This window comes from Python bivittatus, unplaced genomic scaffold (assembly GCF_059951505.1).
Source record: "Python bivittatus isolate LINGU-HERP-01145 unplaced genomic scaffold, Pbiv_v1 ctg000200_np1212, whole genome shotgun sequence".
NCBI lineage: Eukaryota > Metazoa > Chordata > Lepidosauria > Squamata > Pythonidae > Python > Python bivittatus.
Window position 1 is genome coordinate 15,056,488 of NW_028277040.1, and position 26,362 is coordinate 15,082,849.

The 26,362-nt window shown below is 38.0% G+C and overlaps 2 protein-coding genes across 3 annotated transcripts in view; one reads left to right on the top strand and one right to left on the bottom strand.

Moving 5' to 3' along the window:
- Positions 1–2,779: 2,779 nt before the first annotated feature.
- On the top strand, positions 2,780–16,734 carry ZSWIM2 (zinc finger SWIM-type containing 2). 2 transcript variants are annotated; one of them, XM_025163540.2, is made up of 9 exons: positions 2,780–3,114; positions 4,832–4,908; positions 5,714–5,754; positions 5,999–6,212; positions 8,847–9,098; positions 10,181–10,265; positions 11,954–12,069; positions 12,489–12,642; positions 15,523–16,734. In XM_025163540.2, the coding sequence occupies exons 1-9, from the start codon at positions 2,971–2,973 to the stop codon at positions 16,012–16,014; spliced, it is 1,575 nt and encodes a 524-aa protein (XP_025019308.2). In that variant the 5' UTR covers positions 2,780–2,970; the 3' UTR covers positions 16,015–16,734. The 2 variants fall into 2 exon arrangements, with proteins under 2 accessions (XP_025019308.2, XP_087991856.1); XM_088135730.1 differs by having other exon boundaries at positions 3,059–4,614; positions 15,523–16,732.
- FAM171B (family with sequence similarity 171 member B) overlaps positions 16,723–26,362 on the bottom strand; it is a 45,636-nt gene continuing 35,996 nt past the window's right edge. The window contains exons 6-8 of the mRNA XM_088135729.1: positions 26,182–26,298; positions 24,417–24,522; positions 16,723–23,909 (exon numbers count right to left, since the gene is read on the bottom strand). Coding sequence (XP_087991855.1) covers positions 22,574–23,909; positions 24,417–24,522; positions 26,182–26,298 — 1,559 coding nt within the window. The 3' untranslated portion in view covers positions 16,723–22,573. The remainder of the gene's footprint in view (positions 23,910–24,416; positions 24,523–26,181; positions 26,299–26,362) is intronic.

Below are 26,362 nucleotides of genomic sequence, written 5' to 3' on the forward strand. Positions count from 1 at the left end.
TAGCATTTTAAACAATGACAAAATATTTGCTCCTACAGTAATTTTTTCATTGTATCTATACATCCTTGCTTGTTTATTATACTCAGACTTGTATGGATGCCTTTTGTCCTCAAAAAGTTAAAATCCATTTCAATTTCCTTTGTAGTCTGTATTCTTTTAGCACCATCTATGTCATGTGTTCACCTCTGTAATTAGATTAATAATTTATTTCTAATATATCTATATGTTCCTTTTGTAAAGCTGAAAACCACTATGCCATTTCACATTGGGAGGGGGGAGGGGGAGAGACAGGGAGGGTAAAGTGAATATGAACACATATTCATATTCAACTGTAATTGCCAAACTTGCCTAAGCAGTGATCTAAATATGAAAACTGAACACTTGATGACTGGAGTGAAAATTCGATCTCTATGAAACATTTTGAAATCTGGGACTCTTAAAATACGCTAAAGGTCGACAGCAACTTGATGGCATGTAATCATCATCATTGAAAGTGTTTTCAGTTGGAACTACCAAACTGTTTTCCATGCCACTAGCAAAAATTAGATGAAACTTAGAGATATGTTTGCTATGACTTGAATTATAGGATGAGTAAACTTAAGGAATAGTTGTCTTCTCATCTTTTCCTCCCCCTACAGTCACCTGTAACTCCTGAAAAGCATCTCCAGAGGATGGAAGGTTTATGATTAGTGTTTCATTTTTGGCCAGGGTGGCGGACAGGCAATAGTGACATTGTAGCTGCAGGTGCTCTGATGAAACAGATTATCTCAACCATTTTTGCTTTGGGTTTAGAGCTAGATTTGGCACGCAGATAGTTTTGGTTGGCCTAACGGAACAGCAACACCAGAAGAAATATGGGGGAGTATAATCCTGTTGATACTTCTGGATATTTCATTAGTTGATACTGTTGTTTTGTGATAGTCATACCCTTGAGCACTAGGAAGTAAACTAAACTTGTTTAATACTATGTTAGGGGAACTCCTCTCCCATGCTATATATATGATTTTTGATTGATTAATTATGTGCCATCAAGCCGGTGTTGACTCTTAGCGACCATGTAGATAAATTTTCTCCATGAAGATCTGTCCCTAAGGTGGTCCATCAGGTCTTCCAACAGTGCACCCATTGCCACTAAGTCCATCCACCTTGCTACTGGTCATCTTCTTCCTCTCTTTTCTTCCACCTTCCCCAGCACTAGATCCTTTTCCAGAGAGCTAGATCTTTGCATAATGTATCTGAAGTAGGATAATTTGAGCCTGGTCATTTGTGCTTCAAGCGAGAACTCCAGGTTCATTTGTTTGATAAGTCATTTGTTTTTCTTGGCTATCCATGGCATTCTCAGGAGTCTTCTCAAACACCAGACTTCAAAAGCGTCAATGCTCTTTCTGTCCAACTTTTTCAAAGTCCAGCTATATGAAGCCTCTGGGAAAGACTGTTTCAAGATTTGGAGCTAGCTGTCATCATATGCTGCTGATGCACAGGTACATTTCTCCTTTCCTGTGAGCTCAGGTATAATATACATCTCCAAAATGTAAAGGACTGGTGTAGCATACAATGTTGCTAAATTCAGACAAGACAGAATTGTTACTGAAATTAAGGATTTGGAAGACATACCTGTTCTGGTGTTTCACTCTCCTCTAAGAAACAAATTTGCAGCTGGGGCTTCTCCTGGACCGAGTTCCAACAGTGAGCAGCCACGCAGCATCAGTGACAAGATAGACATTTCATCTGTTTTGTTGCTAAAGCGTGTGTATGTTGTACCTAGAGGAGTGACTTGGCTTTGGTGACTCGTGTATTCATTACCTCAAGGGTAGACTATTGGAATGTGCTCTTTGTGAGGCAGCCCTTGAAAACAGTCCAGAAATTGCAGCTGGCCCAGAATGGTGACTGGAGCTTTCAGATCTTTTCGTTTGTTACTGGTTGCCAGTGGAGCCCAATTCATGGTGCTCAAGATGAAACCTTGCAAGCCATCCAGGGCCATCAAGGGAACGGCTACTATATGATTTTTCTAATAATCATCTGAACGTTTCAAGGTCTGAAAGTATGAACCATCAATTTTCACGTAGGCAGAAGCTTGCTATCTTACACCAAAGAGTTGTCAAATTAATTATCCTATTTAATACCAGGAGTTTGGCTGAGAATTAGGAGACAGGAAGTCCAACCTGTCTGGGGAAGACTGTCTCTCCTTCCTTCTCTCTCTGTTGCGGTTAAGAGTGACAGTCATGTATAGGTCACAACAGAGAGATTCTGAACTCACTGGAGCTGTGACTGGGCCACATCCAGGCAAAAACAATTCAAACCTTGGCATCTCTCTTATCCACAAGGCCAGTTGACTGATGCTCCCTGCAAGTGCTGTGGAAGGAAACTTCCGTTCAAAATGAAGGCAGGCAGTGTAAATGTGCAAAGTGGAAACACTGATAGCGATCTGAGTCCACAATAAAGTTGATTGATTCACTGAGCTGACAAAACATCACTCCAATCACCCCAGGAATATTTAAAAAATGTATTTCTTCCTTTAGTCTGTTTTTATATGACAGGATACATTTTAAACTAATCTGCATTCTCCTATATATATGGGCGGAGGAAACAGGTAGAGCGAGCGGGAGAAAAAGGAAGACCGCGAGCGCAGATATAACACTTTTCAACAAATCAGAACTGAAGAACGAGCTGCAAACGTGGGAAACAGGCTGGAGGAGCGGGAGGGAAAGCACGTGCGGCGCCGCTTCCCGTCCCTTTGAGCCCACGCCCAGGCGCCTGTCTCCATGGGAACCGCCCGCGCACGTCCCTGCTCCCTTTCCCGTTCCTCGGAAGGGGGAGGAGGGGGCGAGCGACCGTTCTCCCTGCGGTCGCGTGAGGCCTGTCGGCCGGGCGCGCTCCTCTGCTCCCCTTTTCGCGGAGCCGGCCCCGCGCGCCAGGAGGCTCCGGTTTACAGGAGACGGTTTGGTTCCAGGGGCGGCGGCGGCGGCGTCCATGTCGCGGAGGCGCGTCTCCGCCAGCCCGGAGCTGAGTTGGCGACAGGACCAGGCGCTGGGCAGCACCATGCGCATCGTGCGGGAGCTGGGGCCCACCGCTTTCGTCCTGCAGGAGGAAGAGCAGAGGGCGGCGGAGCACAGGGTAGAAGAGGGGAGGGCAAGGCGAGGCGAGGGAGGCGGAGGGCAAAGAAGTGGCACCCTCGTTCCCGCCTCCGCGGCCCCAGGAAGGTGCGCGCGCTCGCGTGGGTGTTGACGCCATCAGATTAATTAGTTGGCTTTGCATTCTTTTCAAAAGACCGGCATTTGTCTCTTGCAAAGCGAACGAGGCTGCTTCTCCCGCTTTTAGCTTCACAGCTAATTTTGAAGCTAAACGCGTTTCCTAGCGGCATCGCTGCAACACACGAACTCTCAGATACGGTATTTAACGGGACGGAGAACGCCTCTGAGCATGTAGAAAATGCCTTTCGCTCCCCGTAGAGTTAACATCTCAGCTGTTCTTCCCTTCCCTTAGAAAAGCCTGAGTACTTAGGAGTGAAGGAAGGGACGCTCTGCCCAAACAGTACACATACTTTCTTTGCATTTAAGCATGCTAGTGTTTTCCTTTCGCATGCTCATATGTGCAGTTCATAAATCAAGTGAAATAGGGATTATATCTTCACTTTTGCTGATTTGGGGGTGGATTATAGTAGTATTGGTATTAGAGAAGGAATACTGTAATGGCCAATTCCGTTCGCACCAGTGGCACTGGTGATTTGATCTTGTTTTATTTCTTTATTGTTCTAAAGATGTTTTCTCCCCCTGGGATTTATTCCTATATTCACCAATAAGTGAGAGAATGCTGCCCTACACAACTCTCTACTGGACTTTCTGTATTGTACTTTGTAGCAAACTTGCCCGTTTCTTTTTCTTTTCCTGTGAGTTGAGGTACAGCTGACCTGTTGGGATCCCATCTCATACTATTTGTGCAACCCTTTTCCCCTTTCTGTGGATATTTACAGTTTTCTGCTGCTAGTTTTGCTTCTCCTCAGGGTCGGTACTAGTCCCACTTCTCTCTGTACTCACAAGGGACAAAGCTACAAATCTTGTGTCATAAAACTTTAGTCATGCTTCAGACTTCTCAAGTGTAGGCATAGGACTAATTTTAAAAGTAATAAAAAGAACATTCACATTTTCTCCCTTAGTCATCTTCTGGTTTCCTTACCAATGAGCAGCCTCAAGTCACATTCTGAAGTTTCCTAGTATGAGATAAAACTTAAGTGACAAAGTACCAAATACGTTCCCTACTTATAATATTAAATGATAAAATGGTTGAAAGAAAAAGGACAAATTGTCTTAATCTTCTCTGCAGTATTCACAAAGCAAAAGCGGGACATAATGAACAATGCTTTTCAAATGGAAATTTGATGTGTGTCACAACATTTCTAGTCTGGAAGGAAAATCTCCCATGTTAGAAAACTGATAAATAGCTAGTTAAAGCCTATGATTCCTAATGTGGAGTGCAGATACTAATCATTGAAGCAAACCCGTATATGTATGCATCCTCATATGGCTTTATGGAAGTGGATTGTGATGTCACTGATGGACTCCAATTGTCTTCTGTTCCAATAAATGATGGATGTTGACAGCATCATATATTTTGAAGGTATATGAATGTAAATAGATCTTCCTGAGAAATAGTTGTTACACTATTTCTAGCACTGCTATTTCTATTTTCTAGTGCTATTCCAGAGATACTGTGTAGGTAAAATATACATGATTTTAGTAAACACTGTCCATCTGCAGCATAGTTTTCATTTTTCTTCATTTTGTAAATGCTGTGGTATAATTGTTAAACATGCTTTCTGTTGCTTTGGTATAAGGTTTCCCTGGGGAACCCTCACTCATGCAGCTGCTCAGTATTTCTGAAAGAGAAGGACCTTTGTAAACATATCTGCTGGTAAATTATTTTTATTAAAATACAAAATGGGATACATTTCTTGTTCTATATTTAGTGTACATAGTTTTCTGCAGTGTCCCCTAATGTTCAGCTTTTTTAAAAATCAGATTTTTATTCTGCCATCAGAGTCGGAGGGAGGAATCAAGATAGGATAAAGTAGAGGGATAAAAGGAGAAAAGAGGATCGGAAAGGAGGGGATGCTGAAAGATGAGAAAAAGGCTCATCTGCAGGAAGAAGGTAGAGGCAAATTATAAGACTATTCTTCTAGAAAGTCCTAGGTAGATATTTTTCATTGAAAGGCAAAATGCTCAGGGGACTCACTTGGGACTCAGAGGCATTTTTGGAAATAAAGATGAAATTGAAGGTCTGGTACTTTGCAATATTCCATTTTTCTTTAATTTAAAAAAGTGGTATGGGGAATATGCATGTACCAAAAAAGGGGGTGTCTCTGTTGGAAATCCAGTTAAATCTGTATATAAGGAGAACTCCTCCTAAACATCCAACAGGGAAAAGAGGAAGGCAGCATACTGTTTCACCAAATGCAAGTGGGGGGAGGAGGGTCAAATTATTCCTCAACTTCATGTGCTATGGATTACAAGGTACAATATGAGTGACAGTTGTAGCAAACAAGCTTTACTAAATTTCATGCAGATGGAATGCAACTTTAGGGAATATAGGAAATTATACATCTGGCATCTTTGCATAATTAAGCTTATGTTTGTATGCATTTAAAATTGAAAAGCCAACTGCATTTAAATTGTAAAGTTACTGAATAATTGTATTCCATTTGCTCTTTTATTTTTAGGTTATTATTAAAAAAGTTCAAACTTCCAAGAGACCATGAATGTAGGTATAGGCTAATCTTGCTATTTTATTTCCTTTTTGGAACTCAGTACATTGAATGCTCCCTGTCTACATTCTCCATCACTCAGGTGATCATCCCATAGCTGGGCAGTGGGAAACAGATTGTTAAAGCAGCAAGGTACAGCAGGATTGCTAGGAGGGAGGGCAAGAATCTTCAACAAACAAAGTGTATGGTATATTTTAGGGCTTCATTATACATGTTAAAATTAATTTTTGTCTACTACAGATGCTTTACAGATTGGTCTGTTGGAAAGAGAAATTAACTATCTGCTTCAGAGTCCACAACTTGCCCCCCAAGTAAAAATAATTGCCCATTCTCTTAAGGAGTTCCAAACAGTTGATAATGGGTATATTAAACAAAAAAGTATTGGTGATGAGGATATATGTCCTATTTGCCAGGATATGCTGCTCAAAAAAATGCTTCCTGTCACTTACTGCAGGTGAGTCCCTGCTGGATTTAAAAAGAATAATTGCTGGGAGATTGTAACATATTTGTAATCATGCAGTTTGAATGATCATATTTTGTTAGAAAAAAAAATCAATTTGCAAGCAGATAATGCTTTTTGGGGAGCATGGCTGCCTCATTTGGATTTTTGTACTCATGTACATAATTCCACTTCGCTCTGGTAGGAGTTTTCCATGTGTCACTGGGCAAGAACTTGCAGCACTCCTCGGAATTGGCCTTGTTGGCAGACACTGCTGTGAGTTGTGCAGCAACATCTGGAGAGCCACAGGTTGATCTCTCGGTAGGCTGCTTGTTATTTGGATACTCTTTTGTTGTTCAATCGTTAAGTCGTATCCAACTCTTTGTGACCCCATGAACCATATCGCGCCAGGCCTTCCTGTCCTTCACTGCCTCCCTGAGTTTGCTCAGTTTCATGCTCATTGCTTCAGTGATGCTATCTAACCATCTCATCCTCTGCCGTCCTCTTCTCCTTTTGCCTTCAATCTTTCCCAGCATCAGGGTCTTTTCCAAAGAATCCTCTCTTCGCATTAAGTGACCAAAGTAGCTGAGCTTGAGCTTCATTATCAATCCTTCCAATGAGTAATAAGGGTTGATTTCCATTAAGATTGACTGGTTTGACCTCCTAGCAGTCCAGGGGACTCTTAAGAGTCTTCTCCAGCACCACAATTCAAAAGCATCAATTCTTTGGCGCTCAGCCTTCTTTATGGTCCAGCTCTCACAGCCATACATCACTACTGGAAAAACCATAGCTTTGACTATGCAGATCTTTGTCGGCAAGGTGATGTCTCTGCTTTTTAATATGCTGTCTAGGTTTGCCATAGCTTTCCTCCCAAGGAGCAAGCTTCTTTTAATTTCATGGCTGCAGTCTCCGTCTGCGGTGATCTTGGAGCCCAAATAAATGAAATCTGTTACTGCTTCCATTTCTACTCCTTCTATTGCCAGGACTTGATGGGTCCAGACGCCATCTGGATACTCTTAACAGCAAATTTTTGAATTGGGTACATACAGTGGTGCTTAAAAGTTTGAGAACCCTTTTGAATTTTCAATATTTCTGCCTAAATATGACCTAAAACAGATGTTCTCCACACAAGTCCTAAAACTAGATAAAGAGAACCCAGTTAAACATATGAGTCAAAAACATTATACTTGTTCATTGATTTATTGAGGCACCAAGTCAGTCTGTAGCCTTCTCAGTATAAGGAAGAAACACCTTTCCTACTCAGGTGGTTTGTCCTTTGATGTATATATGATGTTATTTTTATTGCTGGACTGCATCCCTTATCTGATCTTACTGGCAGAGCAACCGCTAGCCTCTAAAGTGCTCTCAAGGTATCTTGGCTCATTGGATAACCTTTCAGGCTCACAAATACTATCTAATACACTCTGTGAGCGTTTTAATTATACTTCTGGCAGGAATTATGGTTAGATTGTTTATATAAATAGCGATCCGTATGTGTTGGTTTTTGGTATACTATATGACCTAGTTGCTGATTCTGTTCAGATTCTAGGCTAATCTGAACTCATCACCATCAAATTGATGCTGACTGTGAAAGTCTGCATCAATATTAAAAATTGTTCCTTTTTGTCAATAAATAAGAAAAGCATTCTTCCTTTTTTATTTGGAATTCAAACTTCTAGTTTTTTCTACATTAAAAGCAGACTATGATACCTTAGCTACCTAGTACACACAAATAGAAAAAAACAGATACCTTTCAGCATCTTTGATAAAAGTGTGTTATCTCCTCTTTGCTTTTATATAGAATAAGCAGGATTTCTTATCTGAGCACATTTTGATAGTTCATGTTATAGACAACTAAAGGGCAGAGGTAAGGATGGGAATCCCTTGGTCCATGGGCTGTTTGTGACTCTGGCCCTTATTTTGTATCCTCCAGAGCCTGGTCCTGATGTACCATCACATTTTTGTTGCAGATTTTGTTTTTTGACATTTCTCTCTATCAGTTACAATGTTTTTGCAGGAGTCCTTGAGGGTTTGGGGTTTCTTCTCTTTTTAATTGTTATTGCTTTTTTGACTTGGAGATTATTTTTGCTTCACATGACTTTCACATCATGGTCCTGCTTAAATAATGTCAGTGTCCTCGGCTATTAAAAGTGTGGTTTTCTAGTGTTAAAAGATTGCCTATCCCTTTTGTAATTGATCACCTTGAATTTCATTATTTTTAGTAAGAGTTGGGTATGTACTCACAGAAAAGTATTTACTACCAGACAGTGAGATATTTTATTTATTTATTTATTTATTTTATTTATATTTTGAATTTAGACATCACCGATTTCACAAGGAAGTGGCTCTGGGTGGTTTACAATAAAACAACAAATAAATATTAATTAAAATACAATAAAAACAGTATAAAAATACAGTAAAACCAAACATATACATAAATAATATTTCCTTAATAAATGGCTTTAAAATTTAAAATAAAATGTTTTTGTAACAATTTCTCATAAATAACGATGCGTGAATTTCCATTGATAACAAATGAAAAATAATTTAATTACAGTGCAATTTTAATTTATTAAAAATAATTATTAAATTTATTTAAATATTTCAAAAAATAATTTAATTAAGAAAATTATTTCTCCTTATCTACAGGTTTGGTTGTGGCAACAACGTACATATAGTGTGTATGAAAATCTGGATTGATCATCAGCGAGAGTTAGAGAAAGATTCTTTAGTGAAGTGCCCTCTGTGTAGGGAAAATTTTGCACCACTGAAGCTTATCTTGGAAGAATTCAGAAACTGCAAAAGACTTGTGACTATAGCAGAAAAACAGAGCCTTGACAAACACCTTGGAATCCCTTGCAATAATTGCAGAGTACTACCCATCGAGGGAAATTGCTACAAGTAAGCATTTAAGGCATTTAGCTGGTTATACCTGAGCCAATTTATTTGTGGTATTTTAAACCTTTTTTTTCTACGAGGAATCAAAGATTAAACCTTTGAGATTATTATCTGCAGCCATATGTCAATTATTGGCTTAAATTTTCTTCTAAGTTTATATATGTAGATAATGCCACACTTCAGAATTTCTTCATGAAAAGTTTCTTGGTGAAAATCCTAAACTCACTGCCTAGTGAGTAAGCTCTGTGGCTTCCAGTGGGACTAGCTCCCTAGTAAAAAGATGTAACAAATCTCTAATTTATCTGTGACTATATATCTTGAATCATAGGCCTCAAATCTTATTCATGTTAATAACTTGATTTATATAGTTGGCCAGATGAGATTTCCGTTAGGAGCTGTTAAAACCTAATGTGACATTTGTAACCACTTTTCAAAAGATCTATAATAGGAAATTATTAGAGTTCCTTTAAAAATATTTAACATAAACATATTTACCTGTATAGTTAATTTTAAAAGTTAATTATATATTCATACAACAGCATACTGTATATCAAACAGTATTTTCCCTCAATGAATCAAGAGTACCACTTAAACTGGAAGGAAAAAGGACTATTGCTCCACCTAGTGTCTGTCTGAGAGTGTGTTTTTCTCAGCTTTCCTCCTTTCATCTGAAGAAAATTTATGATAGCATCCAAGAGCATGAAAAACTACTGAGGGTATTGTACTATTTCAGTACGTGATGCAAGATTGTATGAGGTATTACACTTAGTCAGGTCCTTCCATAGGTGTCCACAGTGAGCCACAGTTAGGAAAAAATGAGGCTGATGATGCCCTGCTGTAGTTGTGTTCTGATATTTGACACAAGTACAGAAGTCATGAGATTTGTGTCATGATGCCATGAGGCGGGTTTCTTCACTTCCCTCTCCCTTGCTCCCTCTGCACATTCCCTCTCCCACATTAACCTGAAGTTTTAGCTTGTTGGTCTGTTTTATTTTAAAGTAGTACATTTCTTTAAATCGAACAATAGAGTTCTAAGCAAGATTTGTATAAAGGCTGATCATTATTAATGTTAACATTATTTCAAGGTGTACTGAATGTAGCGAATACCACCTATGCCATGGATGTTTTAGAAGCTTTTGTCATCCTTCACATTCTTTTGCTTTCCGAGAGGTATAGTATAAATTCCCTCCCTTTAAAAAAAAAAACACCTAATGCAACAGTTTAAAAAGCCAACATTAGTGAAGGAAACTTAACTCTTCTTATCAGGTATGTCTTGTCTGTAAATCACTTGTATTAAAAAATGGTTTGCTGATCTTATTTTCTCTTATTTTTAAACGGTGATGAATATATTCTGTAGTCCAATGGCCAAAGTAAAGATGAAACCCTAAGCGTTTTTTTTCAATTCGATAGGCTTCACTTTGCTAGGAGTGTTTATATTTGAGTTTATGTGCATGTGAGGTGCTACAGCAAGCAAGGTTAACTTGAAGCTTTCTTCTTTTAGTTGTTTTCCTTTTCTGTGCTGTATATTAGTTTTCTTTTCAGCCAAGACCTTGGTTAATAGTTGTGATGCTTTTAACTTAACAGGTGACCCACTGACCTAATTCAATGTATTTTATATATCTCTTTGGCAGTACAACCCTTCCCAAATCTTGAGTAGAGCACCCTACCACTGGTTGTGGAGAATTCATAGCCTCTGAAGAAACCGTAGCCCTCTGAAAGAACACAGTAGGGATGAAGTGTAGCTTTTTAAAAACACAGTTTCCACAATTATCTTTCTCCATTGACCTGCTTCTTTCTCTCTAAAATGGGAGGAAATAAATTGTGGCAGTTGGTGTAGCTTTCTACAGTTCTCTGGGAAATGCAAAGTGTTAGTTGTGTAGAAATGCAGCCTCTCCAGTCATGCTTAGTAAATGCCCCCCCCCATCCCCTTCCTCCAGAAGTAACAACTGAGGAGGAAGGGGGTATCTATGTTTGATCTCTCCTTCTTGGGCAGGCTTCTCAAGAAGAACTTAAAACATCATATGGATCCCAGAATATCATCCTAAGGATTCATAAGACTAAAATTCAAAGGTCAACTCTGTACAAGTAGCTGTTTGACCTAGTTCAAAAATGTGTAAAGATATTTCAAAAAGTAGCTGGCTTTCCATCCTGAAGGCTTTAGTTGAAGAAAGCTTTGTAGAATTTATTTTCTGTTTTGTTTGGGGGGGTTTTCCCTCTTGTTTGACCTGCCTATAATACTGATAGTCTTAGTATGCCCAGGTGCAGTTTTATTTGCTCATGTATATTTTCTAAGGTTAATGTAATACTGTTGCAAATCTTCTATCAGGAATACTGAGACCCAAATAGATCCAGACTTCAGAGTCCAAGTGAAGTTTGTAACTTGCCAATACCAATCATGAATCAGAATTATTTATACACTGGATTCTGCCATCCTACTTGTACTGTTTCTTTTTCAGAGTCAGTGTTCTACTTACTAACTGTTAGCATGTGCCATCAAGTTGGTGTCAGCTCTTAGCCACCACATAGATAAACCTTCTCCAATATGAACTGTCCCCAACCTGGCCCTTTGGGTCTTTCAACAGTGCCCCCATCACCATTGTAGCTGAGTCCATCCATCTCGCTGCTGGTTGTCCTCTTCTTCTCTTTCCTTCTAAGCAAAATGTATAGCAGGGATGTGAGGAAATTAGCATTTAATCACCTTTCATTTTCAAGTTTACCACCTTGTTTTTTCTTTTGTTTTTGATGTAAGGTGAATTCATTTTTCTGCTATCAATTTTACTGAAATGATAAATGCTGATAATTCTCTTTAAGCAATATGTGCTATTGCTTAATTTCTTTACTTTATGTCTCTACTTTAGAAAAGGAATCAGAGGTGGAAATCAGTTGAACTAAAAGTTCAACTGTCAACATCAGAAGAAAACCTGAAGAGCATTAATCCAGAAGAGAAATTTAAAGAAGAAAAAAACAAGGAACAGTAAGATGAAAAATATAATGAAATTCATTTTGATGTTTTTTTTAACTAAAAGAAATTAACTTGAGAAGGGGAACCAGAAGTATGATTTAAGGAAGCAGTGATACTAATTACACATCTCTTAATACCTTTTTATTTTAATATTTTGTGGTATTTATAAAGAATTGTCATTTATATTCAGTGGGTTGCCATAGTTCCAGTGAAATGAACATCCCTGTGTTATTACTGACGTTATTAGTAACTTTTTGTCATATATAAGTTTGTGGTATTTATACGAAATCCATTAGAAAACTTTCATCTTGTGACTTCAATTTTTTCTAATTACATCAACATTGCTTGTGTTATTTCTTTGAAATAAGATTTTAAAACCACGTGGATGTGTAAACTGATATGGGATAGCTATTCTGTTACATGTCTTTCAGATTCAGCCGCATACCAGAGCAAGTATTGAACTCAATACCAAATATGGTGGTTAGGAAGTGCAGCCCCTTACTTGATCCAGGTTTACAGTGTAGACTCTGTTTGAAGATATTCTGCCTTGGTCAAGTGGCAAGAGCCTTACCATGTAATCACAAGGTAAACTGAAGATATGTTTGAGCAGGCATTTAGTTGTTTTTCTCAAACCCAATTTTGTTTCTGATGCAAGACTTTTCAAACAGTCATGAAAAACGAAGTTACTTAATGCACATGTAATATAAACTAAAGACTGCCTGCTGCTGTGACATACCTTTTTAGTTATTGGTTTGCATTCAAGTAGTCTCTGTAAACTAAGCAAGCAGAGTGTTGCATCTGGAACACTTATTTGTGAAGTCAAGAAATTCTGTTACAACCTTTGGTGGTGAAGAGTCAGGAGTCCTATCTACCACAATTCCCTTGATTTTTAGAAATAGCCCCCACAGCCACCCCAGAATATGAAGCTGCTTCATGATAAAACAGTGCCTTGTTCACAATCAGATCATACTTATAGTTTCTAAAACATTCCTTCAATGTTAATTAAGATATTGTATTGTCACAACTACATTGGGTTTTACTAAATCAAGTTTCTTCATTAAAAAAAATGTAAGAAAATTAGACTGTGCAGTGCATGGCTGAGGGTGGTTCAAGTCCACCCTCAACCATGGAAATTTACTGGATGAGTTTGGGACAGTCACACTCTTAACCCAACCTACTTCACAGAGCAGCTGTGGGCATAAAACAGAGGGTCCCATATGCCCCTCTAGGCCAGGTATGAATAATAATCATAAGTGTCTGCAGATACAGCTGTACAAAGCTGGATGTTTTTGAAGATTAGCCTGAATAGTAGCTGTTGCTTTGGAAGGGTTGTTTCTTTAATGAGCTTTATTCTTTTGCAATGCTTAATTGAGCTTCTCTTTCTCCTGTATTGTTACTTCTTGTGCTAGGTTCACTTCTATCCAGTTTTCTTCCCTCCTTTCTCTTTCCTTTCTTCCTTTCTCAGTACAAGTACCTTTTCCCGTTTCCCATTACCATCTTCCTGTTGTTTTTCCTGCAGCTTTGGTTATGAGGAGGAAGGGAAATACGTATTGGTATACTTGTATATTTTATGTAGGAGAGTGTTTTATGAGAGAGAGAAAATGGTTGGAATATGTAAATGAGGCTCAATTAAATTTGTAAATAGGATGCCTTATTTTACAGGCATTTTAAATTTTTAATTCATTTAATATATGCTTATTTTGTCCTACCTGTGCTCTTTGGGGAGAGGGGAGGGGCTTCTGGCAAGTATAAGCATACAAAAGGCACCGATGCATGTAAGCATATCGCATCTGCACATTTATAGAGTGGGGTAGCTCCAGCTTAGTTTCACTGCCTCTGGCAACTCTTAAGTTGACAAGATAGGGAAGCTGTCTACCCATCCCACTAGATCTGACAGATCAGGCACACTCCAGGTCCCCTCTGTTAAAGAACGCCATCTAATGGGGCCTTGGAAGCATGCCTTTTCTGTCACAGCACCTGCCCACCATATCCCCAATCCTGCCAGCCTTTCATAAAGTGTTGAAGACCTGGATGTGCTCCAAGCGTGGGGTTGGGAGGTTAATGGCCTGTTGAGAGGTTTTTACTGATTGTTTTTTCTGGGTTCACCCTTTGTGACCACTGTAAATTTTTACACTTTAATATTCTTTTTCATTTTTCCTTTTTCAAAACAGTTTTAAGCATGTTGCTAGCCGCCCAGAGTTGCATTCGTGAGATGGGAGACCATATAAATCAAATAAATAAGTATCATCCTTTGGGGTAAATTCAGCTGTTAATTCACTTTCCCAGAATTCATTATAAACTTGCCTATGTCTGTGTGGCTACCCTTAACATGACCAAGATTTGCTACTATCTATTTTTTCAGTTATTCTTTTCTATTCTCAGATATTTTTAGAGTTGGAAGAAGCCATTTAGATCCTCAAATCCAATCATATGCTTTGCAGTAATCCAAATCCAAGCATCCCAGACAGATGGCAATCTAGCCTCTGCTTGAACACATCCAGTGAATGGGAGCCCTTCCGAAGTGACTGGTTCCTCTTAGGAAATATTTTCTAACATTGTCACAGTCTGCCTCCCTCTAACTTAAATCCAGTATCTCGTGTCCTGCAATCAGGAGTAAGAGAAAATAGCTTCTTTCAGATATTTGTGGAATGTGGCTATATCCTGTCTCAGTTATCTTTTCTCAAGAGTGGATGACTCAGAATGGATTTGTGTTGCACCCTGTTTAGTAACTCTCTCCAGTTGAGATGAGGAAGCATAGATGAGTACTTTTTAAAGTATGGTTTTTATACCAGCTTTGTGCCCTTGCCATGCCACTCAACCCACATTTAACTAGCTTTTTGGAATACTTTATGAAGCATTTTGCTGAATCAAAGACACACTGTATCTGCAGCATTCCTACAATCTATGAAGTAAGTTAAGTAACATTACCTTCACTGAGCAACTGCTATACCAATTATTTTATTTTGAAGCCTTCTAAATAAGCTCTTTTTATCATTCTTAGTATCCTTTAGTAACCTGAGCTCATTTTGAGGTGAGCATTTTGAGCTTTTGAATACATAAAAGAACTTATATTGCTTCAAAAGAAGCAAGTCAGCAACTTCTGTAGTTTCCTAGCAATTCTAATAAACCTTAATTAACAGTTCTCTTAAATTGCATGACACAAGAGATCATATGGATGTTAGCAGACATCAGAAATGTCTCTTCAGTCATGCAATTTGTCTTAAGAACTGCATGGTTGTTCAAAGGTATTGATTTATAAGTCTATCCTATTTGAGCTGATCTATTCCTTACAATAAATTAGTGCACTTGGCCCTAATGTTTCTGAGACAGAGGTAAGTGAATCTGTCCTCTTTAGAGATAATTTGTAATACATGTATCCATTTGATGATGATTGATTCATGCAAGTTAAATGAATAATGTTGGTGGAAAATTACCAAGGCTTAATACATTATGTATTTTATTTAGTTCCATAGAAAATGCATTGACCGTTGGTTGCAGAAAGAAAACGCATGCCCTATTGATGGCCAAGTTGTATATAATCCATTAACTTGGGAGACTGCACCAAGCAAAGACAAAGTAAATCAATTAGGGTCTCAAGCAAAGAGCCTTCTTGCAAAGCAGCCTGAGCTGGAGCTTTGTATACCAGGTACTGGATTGTCTGCCAAGCAAATGAAGCCTCACCATGTCATGGAGGCATCTCAAGGTGGTTTTCAAGGAGACTGTAACAAGAAGAAAAGTTCTGCAGAGACTGAGCAGAATTTAACACTGAATGGTTTCAGCTACCCTTGCACCAGAGATTCTGGCCCTAGCTTGCTTAGCACTCAGAAACCAAGAAATTTGAAATTTTCTAGACATATAAAGGGTTTAGTCCTTGTTCCCAAAGCTCATGCTGATAAATTTACCTATAAAGTAGTTGGTACTGCTTCAAGATTATGCACAAATGGAAAGGCAGATTAAAATTGCAATGCTGTACCTTTTTTAAGTAGATTCTATTTGGATATACAAAGGATCCAGATGCTTTAGCTATTATTTAAATGTTAAGAAATTTTAAAAACTTGTGAAAGTCATTTTTACTTGGTTTGATATTCAGAAAAATGTTTACATAAAATAGTATGTTTATCGGCATTAAAAAAAAAACAAGTTTTTTGGCTCCAGTAAATTCAAATTCTTAAGTCTAAATATATGAAGTACTTTTACTAATGTGTAAAATGATGAGGGCACAACCATTTGACATTCAACTGCTTGCCCTGATTCTGCTTCTTCAGTGCATTCTTAACATGATTCATGAACTGAGGAATAAATTGTAATAAATTGGGAATAAAGAAGAATTCTACTATGGATGAACATCTGAAAAAGCTGCAGAACTTACCATAAAAACCTGCATTTGCTTAACAAAAATATTAATAAAAAGCTAAGTTATTTAAACTCTAATTTCAGCTCAAACTGTAACTAAATATTTTTGTGGAAATATTTTTCTTACTGTATCTAGTAGCTGTTTTATTGCTTCAACTCAGTTATAAGTCAATATAAATCTGAAACAAGGTTATACTAAATCTTATTTGGATCTTCAAATGTTTATGCCCTTTGAGAGATAAAGAGATGGCTAATAAAAACATTACTCTTCCTTGCTGATAGAAGTGGAATCTCCTACAGAGAGATAAATTGCTCTTGTAATGGCATTGTAATAAAGAATGTTTTATTTAAACATGAATGGTAGCCCTAGTATGAACCAGCACATAAATGTAATAGGAAACATTGCTTTTATAATATGAACAGTAAATAGCAAGTATAGCAAAATATAAACCAAACAATTTGGATGTAAGATTTCAGTGGTCTACAAACTTCGAACAAGTTGTGGAACAAATGTTTTACAAAACTGCCAGTCATACTGTTGTATTAAAAATACAGAAATCTGGTACACAGAAATATAAACATCCCTATATTAATGTAGAAACCTGATTGGAATTCCTGGGGAAGAATATTTTCCCAGTTCACTGAAAAGCCACCATTGTTGTTCCTTTATCATATTCCAGTGTTGAGTGTATAGTACCTAATCCTGTTGTTTGTTTCAGATTCATTATGTTGAGGAATGACTATACATATTTCTGGATTGCTCAAATGCTGTCATTACTAAATTTAACACTTGGGATGGTTTTAAGGAAAACTCAGAATGTGGATGAAAAGCAGAATGTAGGTTTTGAAGTGACACAGTAATCCAAGAGCTATCATGCATGTTTAAGAACTGTATGCCATATTCAGAGAGATGTTTTCTTTTATAGAGAAAAGACCTGTATATGTATAGGGTGTACAACATACAAACAGAATAGCAAAGTCACCACGATGTCCTTAAACAATGATAGAACTTGGGACAAAATAATGTCATACCTGTCATTCATTTGTCCCATTTCATGCATGAGTTGGCCTTCTAACCAAAATTGTAATTAGAACATCCACCTAGATCAACAATGGGTAGACTTCCAACTCTCAATATAATGGGTTGACCATGCATGGCTGTCAAGTCTGTTTCAACCCTTTAAATTTAGATCATTCTTTATTTCCAGGCATGTCATTCTGAAGCAGCAGCACCTCCAGATATAATCCAATGTTGCCTAACTCAATTCTTGAAGCATGGCATGTAACAATTTCTGCATGCTGCTCCTTTCAAGAGTCCCTGATACTAGTATTCACCTGTACAGCCATGTGATGAATGGCCTTAAGTCATACTCCATGAGATGTGACAACCAATTTGCTTTTTAAAACAATCAAGAATCACAAAGCTATTGGTAAGATTAATTTTTTAATTAGACTTAGCAGTGTCTTATAGTTTTATATAGTTTATACATTATAACAATCCACTAGAACTGCAGTAGTTGCACAGGCGTGAACGGCTACTCCTGGAAGAACAGAAACATGTAAAAATAAAATGAAAAGGAATAGCACTAGTATACCATAAAACAATTTTAAAATATGCCATGGGAAAGGAGTCCTTATTCTCATTATTTACAACTTAAATCTAGTAACTAATAGCTAATATCTTGGTAAGAGCCGGGCTCCAATTTCTGCAGTGGGCAGGAGTTGGACTAAATTATCTGCAAGGCACCTTCAACCTTTACATGATTCAGTGACTAGTCTTAATTAGTAATGTGAGCTTCATTTTGAAAGAAGCCATCTATTTCTTCTCTCCCTTAACACACAGCACTACAGCAGTGTAATAGTTGCAGGGCATGTGTGTGAGAAAGTCTCAGGCTAGTCTCCTACACAGCAACACTGGAAAATGGGCGATGTGCTCTTACTGGTGGGTAAAAATAACTGCATTAATAACTGAATGATACTGACAGAGGAGCAGATTTCATCCTGGCAGTGATTTTGCAATCTTAATTGCCAATTTTGTAAATCCAGAGTCTAAAATTACCTAAATAACATCACTCTATATCATATGGGGTTGGAGTTGCTGAATATTCAACAATTCCTCTATTAGCGGAGAATCTCCTAACTTTTAATAATAGATGTCGTGAAGGGTTGATTTCAGTGGTAACTTTCTATGTCTACTTCCAGATTCTGTTCCAGCCATTGCAGCTCACAAAATTGGATTTCTGATACAAACCATACTTTTAAGACTGTAATCATATGTATATTTACTTATTTAGCAGCAAGTTCAACTGAACTATCAAGAACTTCCTTCTGAATAAGCATGCATAGAACTGCTCTGTTAACATGCATGCAATACAGTAAAACTTCCAAACTGAACTGGTATGACATAGAAATACTTTTTTAAAAACCCACAAAGATTCTATATATGCTGAAGAACTATACACCAGTATATCTTAAAGTTAAGTTGAAGAATAGTGTATCACAATTGGGAAATGTACAATTATTTGACAATTCTTTTGTTAGCTTCAAAATTTGCTTAAATTTCAGCCAATAAAACTTATTTGATACAAAATTTCAAAATGCTAAAACCATCAAATACTTCAGAAATGCTGATTAGGCAATAAGGGGAGGAATACCATCAAAGTTTACGAGCCATAATTCTATCAGTGCTGTTAAAATATAAAACAGCAAAAAACATTTTTGCCTGAAAAGTATTTAATATTCCAAAATGTTTAGAATGTCTGGTGCTACTTGGATGCATGTGTCACATATGAAGGGAAAAGCACTTATTTTCTGAAACTGACTTCCAGAAATAATTTGAATATACCTTTAGGTCATGAATATATCCCCCACATACCCAGGGAGACATTTGTGCTTAGATTAAATTTGAAATATTTATCTTACTCTTTCACACACACTCTGGTAAGAACCAATAATGTAGTCAACAATTAAGGAGGTAAAGATTTTCCTGGTCTGTACCACCAAGCTGCAGAGGATAAGACAGTAAAAAATTTGAATGTAAAATGTAAACTCTATTTCAAAAAAAGCCTTTGGATATACTAATATTGTAGGATACAATGCAAAAACAGGGTAACAAGTTATGAGTTTCTCATCTCTATGCAGCCAATTAGTATTGGCCCCATTTATCTCCTAACCAAAGAGAATGCCATTTAGTCTAAGATACGTTCTGTAAGCACATATATATTTCCATGAAAATTTAAACCCACTACTGCAGACTACAAAGTATGCATTATTACACTAATCCAGTAAAAGTAACCAAAATCCTCAAGAGGTCTTTCCATGTTTCTCTCCCTGCCATCGGTTCATTCACAATGGCCTGCAAATAAGTAGAGATTCAAATCTTATCATTTGAGATAAGCCCACTAGAATATTTTACTTAAGATCATCATTTCCGTATCATTGTGCCTTCTGAAGTTCCATTTTTTTCCCACATGACAATGATGGGTTTTTTTTTTGTTCTTAAAAGCAAATCCAAAACTTAGGTGGTTGTGCAGTTCTAGACTATAACCTTTCAATACAAGTTGTATTGTTCAGAATTATTCCATTTTTTGTTCTGGCAAATCTTTTGATTTTGATTGTTACTTTCCTCCCACCTGAAGTATCAAATTTATGAAAGCCTTATTATTACTTATGTAATTCATTTCTCTGTATTATCTAACAAACAGAAAAGAGCCCTATGAAAGCATTGAAAAGATAACTCAAAAATGTTGTGAGAATATTTCTGATCCTAGATAATTCTCTGTCCATTTATAAATCTAAACTTTCTGATATTTAATGTTAGATATTTAGCAAGGTAGGATATTTTCTGTTTGCATTCTGGAAGAGTACTGCCTTGCCACAAATTGGAGCATGCTTTCTGTGTCACCTATCCATCATAAACATAGCTCCCAGGGTCCTAATTTTGTATTTATTTCAATATGAATGAGACAAATGTGTTTTGAACTGAAAAAGTAGGGTGGCTAACACTTGAACCATGATTTCAAAGGCTACAGCCTTAATCCAATAAAAATAAGCCAGTCCTCAAATGATTATGAGATGACAGATGGGAAAGGGCATATGAAAAACCTCTAGTTTGCATAAGTTTAACACGATTCTGTAGCAAGATAATTCATTTTCGGATATCTACTTTTCTCTTAGCCAAAAATGAATGATCAATAACAAATTTACTATTCAAAAAACATAAAGAGGTAATGCCTTTATCAACATTTCTTCCCTCTATATAGTTCCTCCTATTACATTTCATGCAATCAGTTCTTCTGGTAACTATTTTAACTCTACAATGAATTCTACTCCTAAGGATGGCTTTTGTCTTACAGGCCAAATCCAGTTTACGTTCAATGTATACAGAGGTGCCAACAGATAGTCCCTGAACATGTTCATAGTGCACAATCCAGTTAGGACACATGTTTAGTACTTATAGTGAATGGTAAGTCAGCTGATAAAGTACACTTGCCATGTTTGGTATAAAGAGACAATGTACAATTTTCAGGCATGAGGTTAGAAGAAATGAATTCTACTTTTGCCCTATTTGCAGAAATGGCTGATGCCATTTAGCATTTGGCCACCCTAAATGCCTATTTGTTAAGTCCTTGTACTATCCCAAAATGTGTTCACCTCCCATTTTCTACACCAATTTTTCTACTTAAAACTACTTTAGAACACATCAAATGTAATGGGTGAGCGTTTCCATGATACCATTTTGTGTTAAAACAAATTTAGGGAAGATTAAAATACAGTACAAACTTATTAACATCCTAATTGTCATCTCCACTGAAATGGTGATGGTGAAAGTTGTGCAGGGGAAAATAATAGGTTGGCTTCTAATTTCAGGTGGAGACGTATGCATTTTTAGTTTTTAACTGTGGATACTTTCACGTGAAACAAGTTCCACTGAAATCAACAGAATCTATTTCCAAGTAACTATATTTAGGGCTGTAATATGTTTATTCCACAGGTCTCCATGTTGACTCCAAAATCCATAGATGTTTCATTGAGAAAGGCTTATCTATACAAATTGGCATCATTCCCCAGTGAACTTTCCAAATTCTTCCTATTTGCATAGTATTAAACTATGGCCTTTCCCTTATTTTGCCTATCTTACAGATTTGCGCCCAGATTAGAAAATTAGGGTATAATGAAGAGGTCCCACCATCCCAATTTTTTCATTAAAAAAAATGTAAATGTGGCTAAATTTAAGTCTTAACAGAATTCAACTGGAACTATTCATAAGCAACAATTGACTTTTAAGACTTACGTCAAAGCTAGCAAAAAAGGGAGGCACATTATCAAATTGCTTAATACCATATTTCTTTTGTCTCTTTAAGGCTAGTACAGGATGCTGTTTCTGGTGGAAACATCTACAAAGGCATCTTTTTGGCCATGTTTACAATGGCACACATTGTGGGCATAAAAGGGCCAAACTCTGCCTTAATTACATTAATATAAATCCAGCTATCCTAAAAATGGAGCACAATTTGGCTCAATACAAATTGGAATGGTAGAAGTCTGCACACTTGAAATACCTTCTGGATAAGAGATCCCTAATTTTCCCTCCCCCACCATAAAAAGCTATATAGGAATTATAGTGAGGCAGGATGTTATATGAGATACGAAATACAAGATTTCAGATCAGCATTTAGATGAAAAATACCATACTACACAATATGATACCATCATCATATTATGACCATGTCCATTATCGGACACTAGTTGCAAACATAACAAGCACTTGTTATCTATGTTTTGCTCTTTTCCTGTGCCAACACAATCTGGTATCAACAGAACTTCTTCCTTGCTAGATGTCCAATTTCAGAGCAGGTAAACAAGATTCCATACTGGTTTCTTCCACAGAATGTATATGTGTCTTTACAGGCGCACCACAGAATAATTTTGCATGTATAGTTTTACAAAAATCCTGAAATTTTAACTTCTGAAAGCAAGATGAGCTGGTTTTCAAAAAACAATACTCCTTATGAAGGGATCATTTGCTCTGTGCCTTAAAAAAGGAGTCACCTAAATCTGACTGCCCCACTGAAAATGACCAGTGCAAATTTACAAGTAAGAATGACAGGAGGTAAAGTCTACAGGACACAAAACAACCAGAAGATAAGACATCACCGTAATCTTAATTTATTGGAATGAGTGGCCTCTCCTCTCTCTTCTTCCAGATGTTTGTTTTGCCTTCTCTCTTAGTTAGACGTGGTCTTCCCTGTTTCTTCACTGTGGGAGGGCTGGCCTCGTGATTTTTTGCCATGTTTTTTCTTTTAGGCACCTCTTCTATGAGCTCTTGCTCTATGATGGGGTCATTACCTCCATCTGGTATATACTTCACAGCTTGATCTTCAGGGGTAGAAACCCTGGTCCCGCATTCACTGCTACTCAGATCCAAGTCTTCTAGGTAAAGTATCTTAGAATGTTGCATGCTTTTAATGAAGGTTTTCTCCCTCTCCAATTTTCGACTTGGATTGTGCTCATTCATGTCCACACCAGAGTCTAAGCTAGTATCATTGCTCTCAGTCTTCCTGCCCTTCTTGAGATCAATGAATGAATGCCTCACTTGAGCTATTGGTTTGCCATCCAATGACACAAACCACGCTCTTGGATGTGGAGACTGTTTCCCTTTTGAAAGCTCCAGTAAGGTTTGCTCTGAAATGCCCTGAAGTTCTGATGAAAATGGTGTCATCACTACAGCTTCATTTAGTGTTCCTGGGACAGAAACCGACTCTAGCAAGCTACTAGTGTAGCGGCCCCAGTTGGCAGCTTGAGGAGACAAGCCCTGTTGCCTATCTATAGCAGCTGTTTCATCTCTGGAAGTTGGTGCCTGCAGGTGAGAGTGCACTGGCATTTTGGGCAACGTCTGGGTATAATTTTCATGACTCATAGGCTCCATCACAGGGCTATAGATTAACTGTCCTTTTCTTGGTAAAGTAGCTGACTTTGCAGCATGCAATTGCTCTTGGGCATGAAAAAGCTCAGATGTCTGAAGCATAGCACCGGGCTGACTATAGAAATGCATTAATTGTTCTGGGAGGGAAGACAGCCCGTATATTTCCTCAGACATTGGGAGATACTGATCCTGTTCTTGTGCGTTTTGAGATGGGGAAATACTTCCATTGAGATGTTTAACTGGCGGTAGATGTCTCAGTCCTGTGTTAGTTTCCAAGGACTGGGGTGAGCTCCGACACTGGGTATTTTTACCAGGGAATTGGTATGAAGTACCTTCTGTGTAAACTTTAAAACTGTCTTGGACTTGCCTCTCCTCACCTTCGGCTGAAACCCGCCTCTGGGGGCTATAAGAGGCTACTCTGGGTGAATACAACCTAGATTTGTCCTCGGATTTCAACGATCCTTTGGCGGCACCAATATGATTTATGTGAGTTGTTGAAGTTGTTTGGTCCTTTTTTAAAATGTCTAGTTTAGTTGGGCTTTTCTTTCTCTTTTTTGGATGACCACACTTATCCCTAAAAGAAGAAACAAAATGAAAAATATTTTAGTTATGCTTTGTATATCAGCTGCAGTTATGACTAGTCTGACCCCACCAGGCTTTTTTATTTATTTGTTTATAAAATTTATAAGCTTATCTTTCTTCCAAGGAAGAAAACACAGTCTATCAATCCACTTAATTTTGGATTGTACCAAATTATAATATATATACCTATATATCTTTGAACTACAGTAGTTTGGCACCACTACATCTACATATTTTTTAACTATACATTCAACAAGATTCCTTAGATTTGAAAACAGAGTATTACAGAGTATTAAAACCAGAGTATTACAGAGTATTACAAGAGCATTACAGAACGTCTAGAACAAATGAGCATTTCCTTTAAGCACAGAAAGTGGGCATAGATTGTAGCTCAATTATCTTTCAAAAGCAGAATCAACCTGAACAATTCTGTGCTTTCAAACAGTGCACACTGTAGTTGGTTGTGCCAAAAGTGCATTACCATCATCTTCCCTCTTACCTGCAATAGCAAAGCAGAACTGCAAAGAACCCAACAATGATGGTGATTGTGCCTCCTAATATGGCTGTGAGGAATACTGTGTGGTAGGCAGTGATATCTTTAGTAACTGTTGTAATGATAGAATCCATGTTTTTAATGACATAAAGAAGATGCAGAGAGATGGAGAGAGGATAATAAAAGTTACCTTTTTTATACTAGCACAGATTAAACAGTTCTATCTTTCCTTACTGTGTTCTTCCTTTACATTTTAACACTGGATCTTTCAGTAAACAAGGAGACATGGTTGCAAGCCAGCAAAAATGGAATAGAGAGGTTCACATCAGGGAGCATAAGGTCCACAATTTATTTGTCACAGAAGCAGTTTATCGGTATGCAAGAGGACCTGACATCAGTTTCATTCTGCTATCAAGTTTGAGACAGTATTGATGGGGGTTCTACCTCAGTCAAAATCATTCAAGCAGTATGCCTACTGGTAGTCCTTGGGTTACAACAGCAATTGGGACCAGAATTTTTGTTGCTAAGGGATGTGGTTGTAAAGCATCATGTCACGTGACTGCATTGCTTAGTGACAACACCAGCAGTCCCAGCTGCCATCATAACCCCAGGACTGTGCAGGTCGTTAAGTGAGAAGGGGTGGAGTCCCAGGCAAGCAGGCCAGTGGGTGAGATGTATGGGTGGGCAGGGAACTGCCGTGGGCAGGCATTACGGAGCACAGGCAGGTGTGCAGGTACTGCAGGGGTGTCATGGGCAGGCACTACAGAGCACAGAGGGTTCCTGGGTGCTGCATGTGGACGAGTGCCTTGGGCAGGAGCTACAGAGTGCAGGCAGATATGCGGGTACCATGGAGATGCCACAAACAGGTGCTACAGAGTGTGGGTGGGTGTGTGGGTGCTGCAGGGGGTGGGAATGCCATTGAGCAGACACTATGGAGCATGGGTAGGTGAAAAAATGGTGGGAGCAGGAGTGATTTGCGACCTGCTGGCTTCTCCATTGACTTTGCTGCAATGTCATAATCGTGGGCCAGGCATTGGGTGCCCGGATCGCAATCACATGACAGTGGGAACACAGTGATGGCCGGAACTCTGAGGACTGGTTGTAAGTCACTCTCATGCAGTGCTGTTGTAATTTTGAACAGTTGCTGAATGAGTGGTCATAACCCGAGGACCACCTGTATATACAGCACATTAATACTAGTAAGATACATAGGTCTGGATGATATCACTAACACAAGTAAGCCATACTGTATGCATATGCGCTTGTTCTTCCTCCTGAGAGTTTGAATTCATGTTCAAGCAAAACTTAGTATCCAGCCTGAGTACATTATAGATATGGGAGTGAGGCTAATGCCCCTAACCCTCTTGTACATTAGACTGTACAATATGTAGTGCAAATAGGATATTCCCCCATTCTAGGAACTCTTTCCTAGAGTCTTGTCAGGAACTCAATTGCCATATAAGTACTGGCTGTTTACTAATATAAATCTCTGCATGTCCTGCACACCCAATTGCACACTTACTGCAGCAACATCTGGAATATTACAAGACCCCATTTTATTATGACATAGGATCATATTTTATAAACCTAAAGAAACTCCACCTTCAAGGCAAATAAAAGGCAAATCTCCTCATCCCAATTAAATTTGGGAAGAGTTAGTATTCTGTGTCTTGTGTTCTGACTTCTAACTATATGTAAAGATTATCATGAATGTAATGAAAGTAATAAAAACTAAAACACATATAAGATAATTTCAGTTTCCCCAGTATACCTCTAGTTCCGGGCAATGGGGCTGCTATCCAATATCCCAGACTTGGAGCAGTATATGTCCATACTAGGTGATCATCCATGTTCTTTACTATTCCCAAGCCACGATTAATCCAAGCACCTGGTAAGAAAAAAATGAGATACTTTCTTTCAGACTTTCAACTAAAAACTGCTGAATCAAAAAC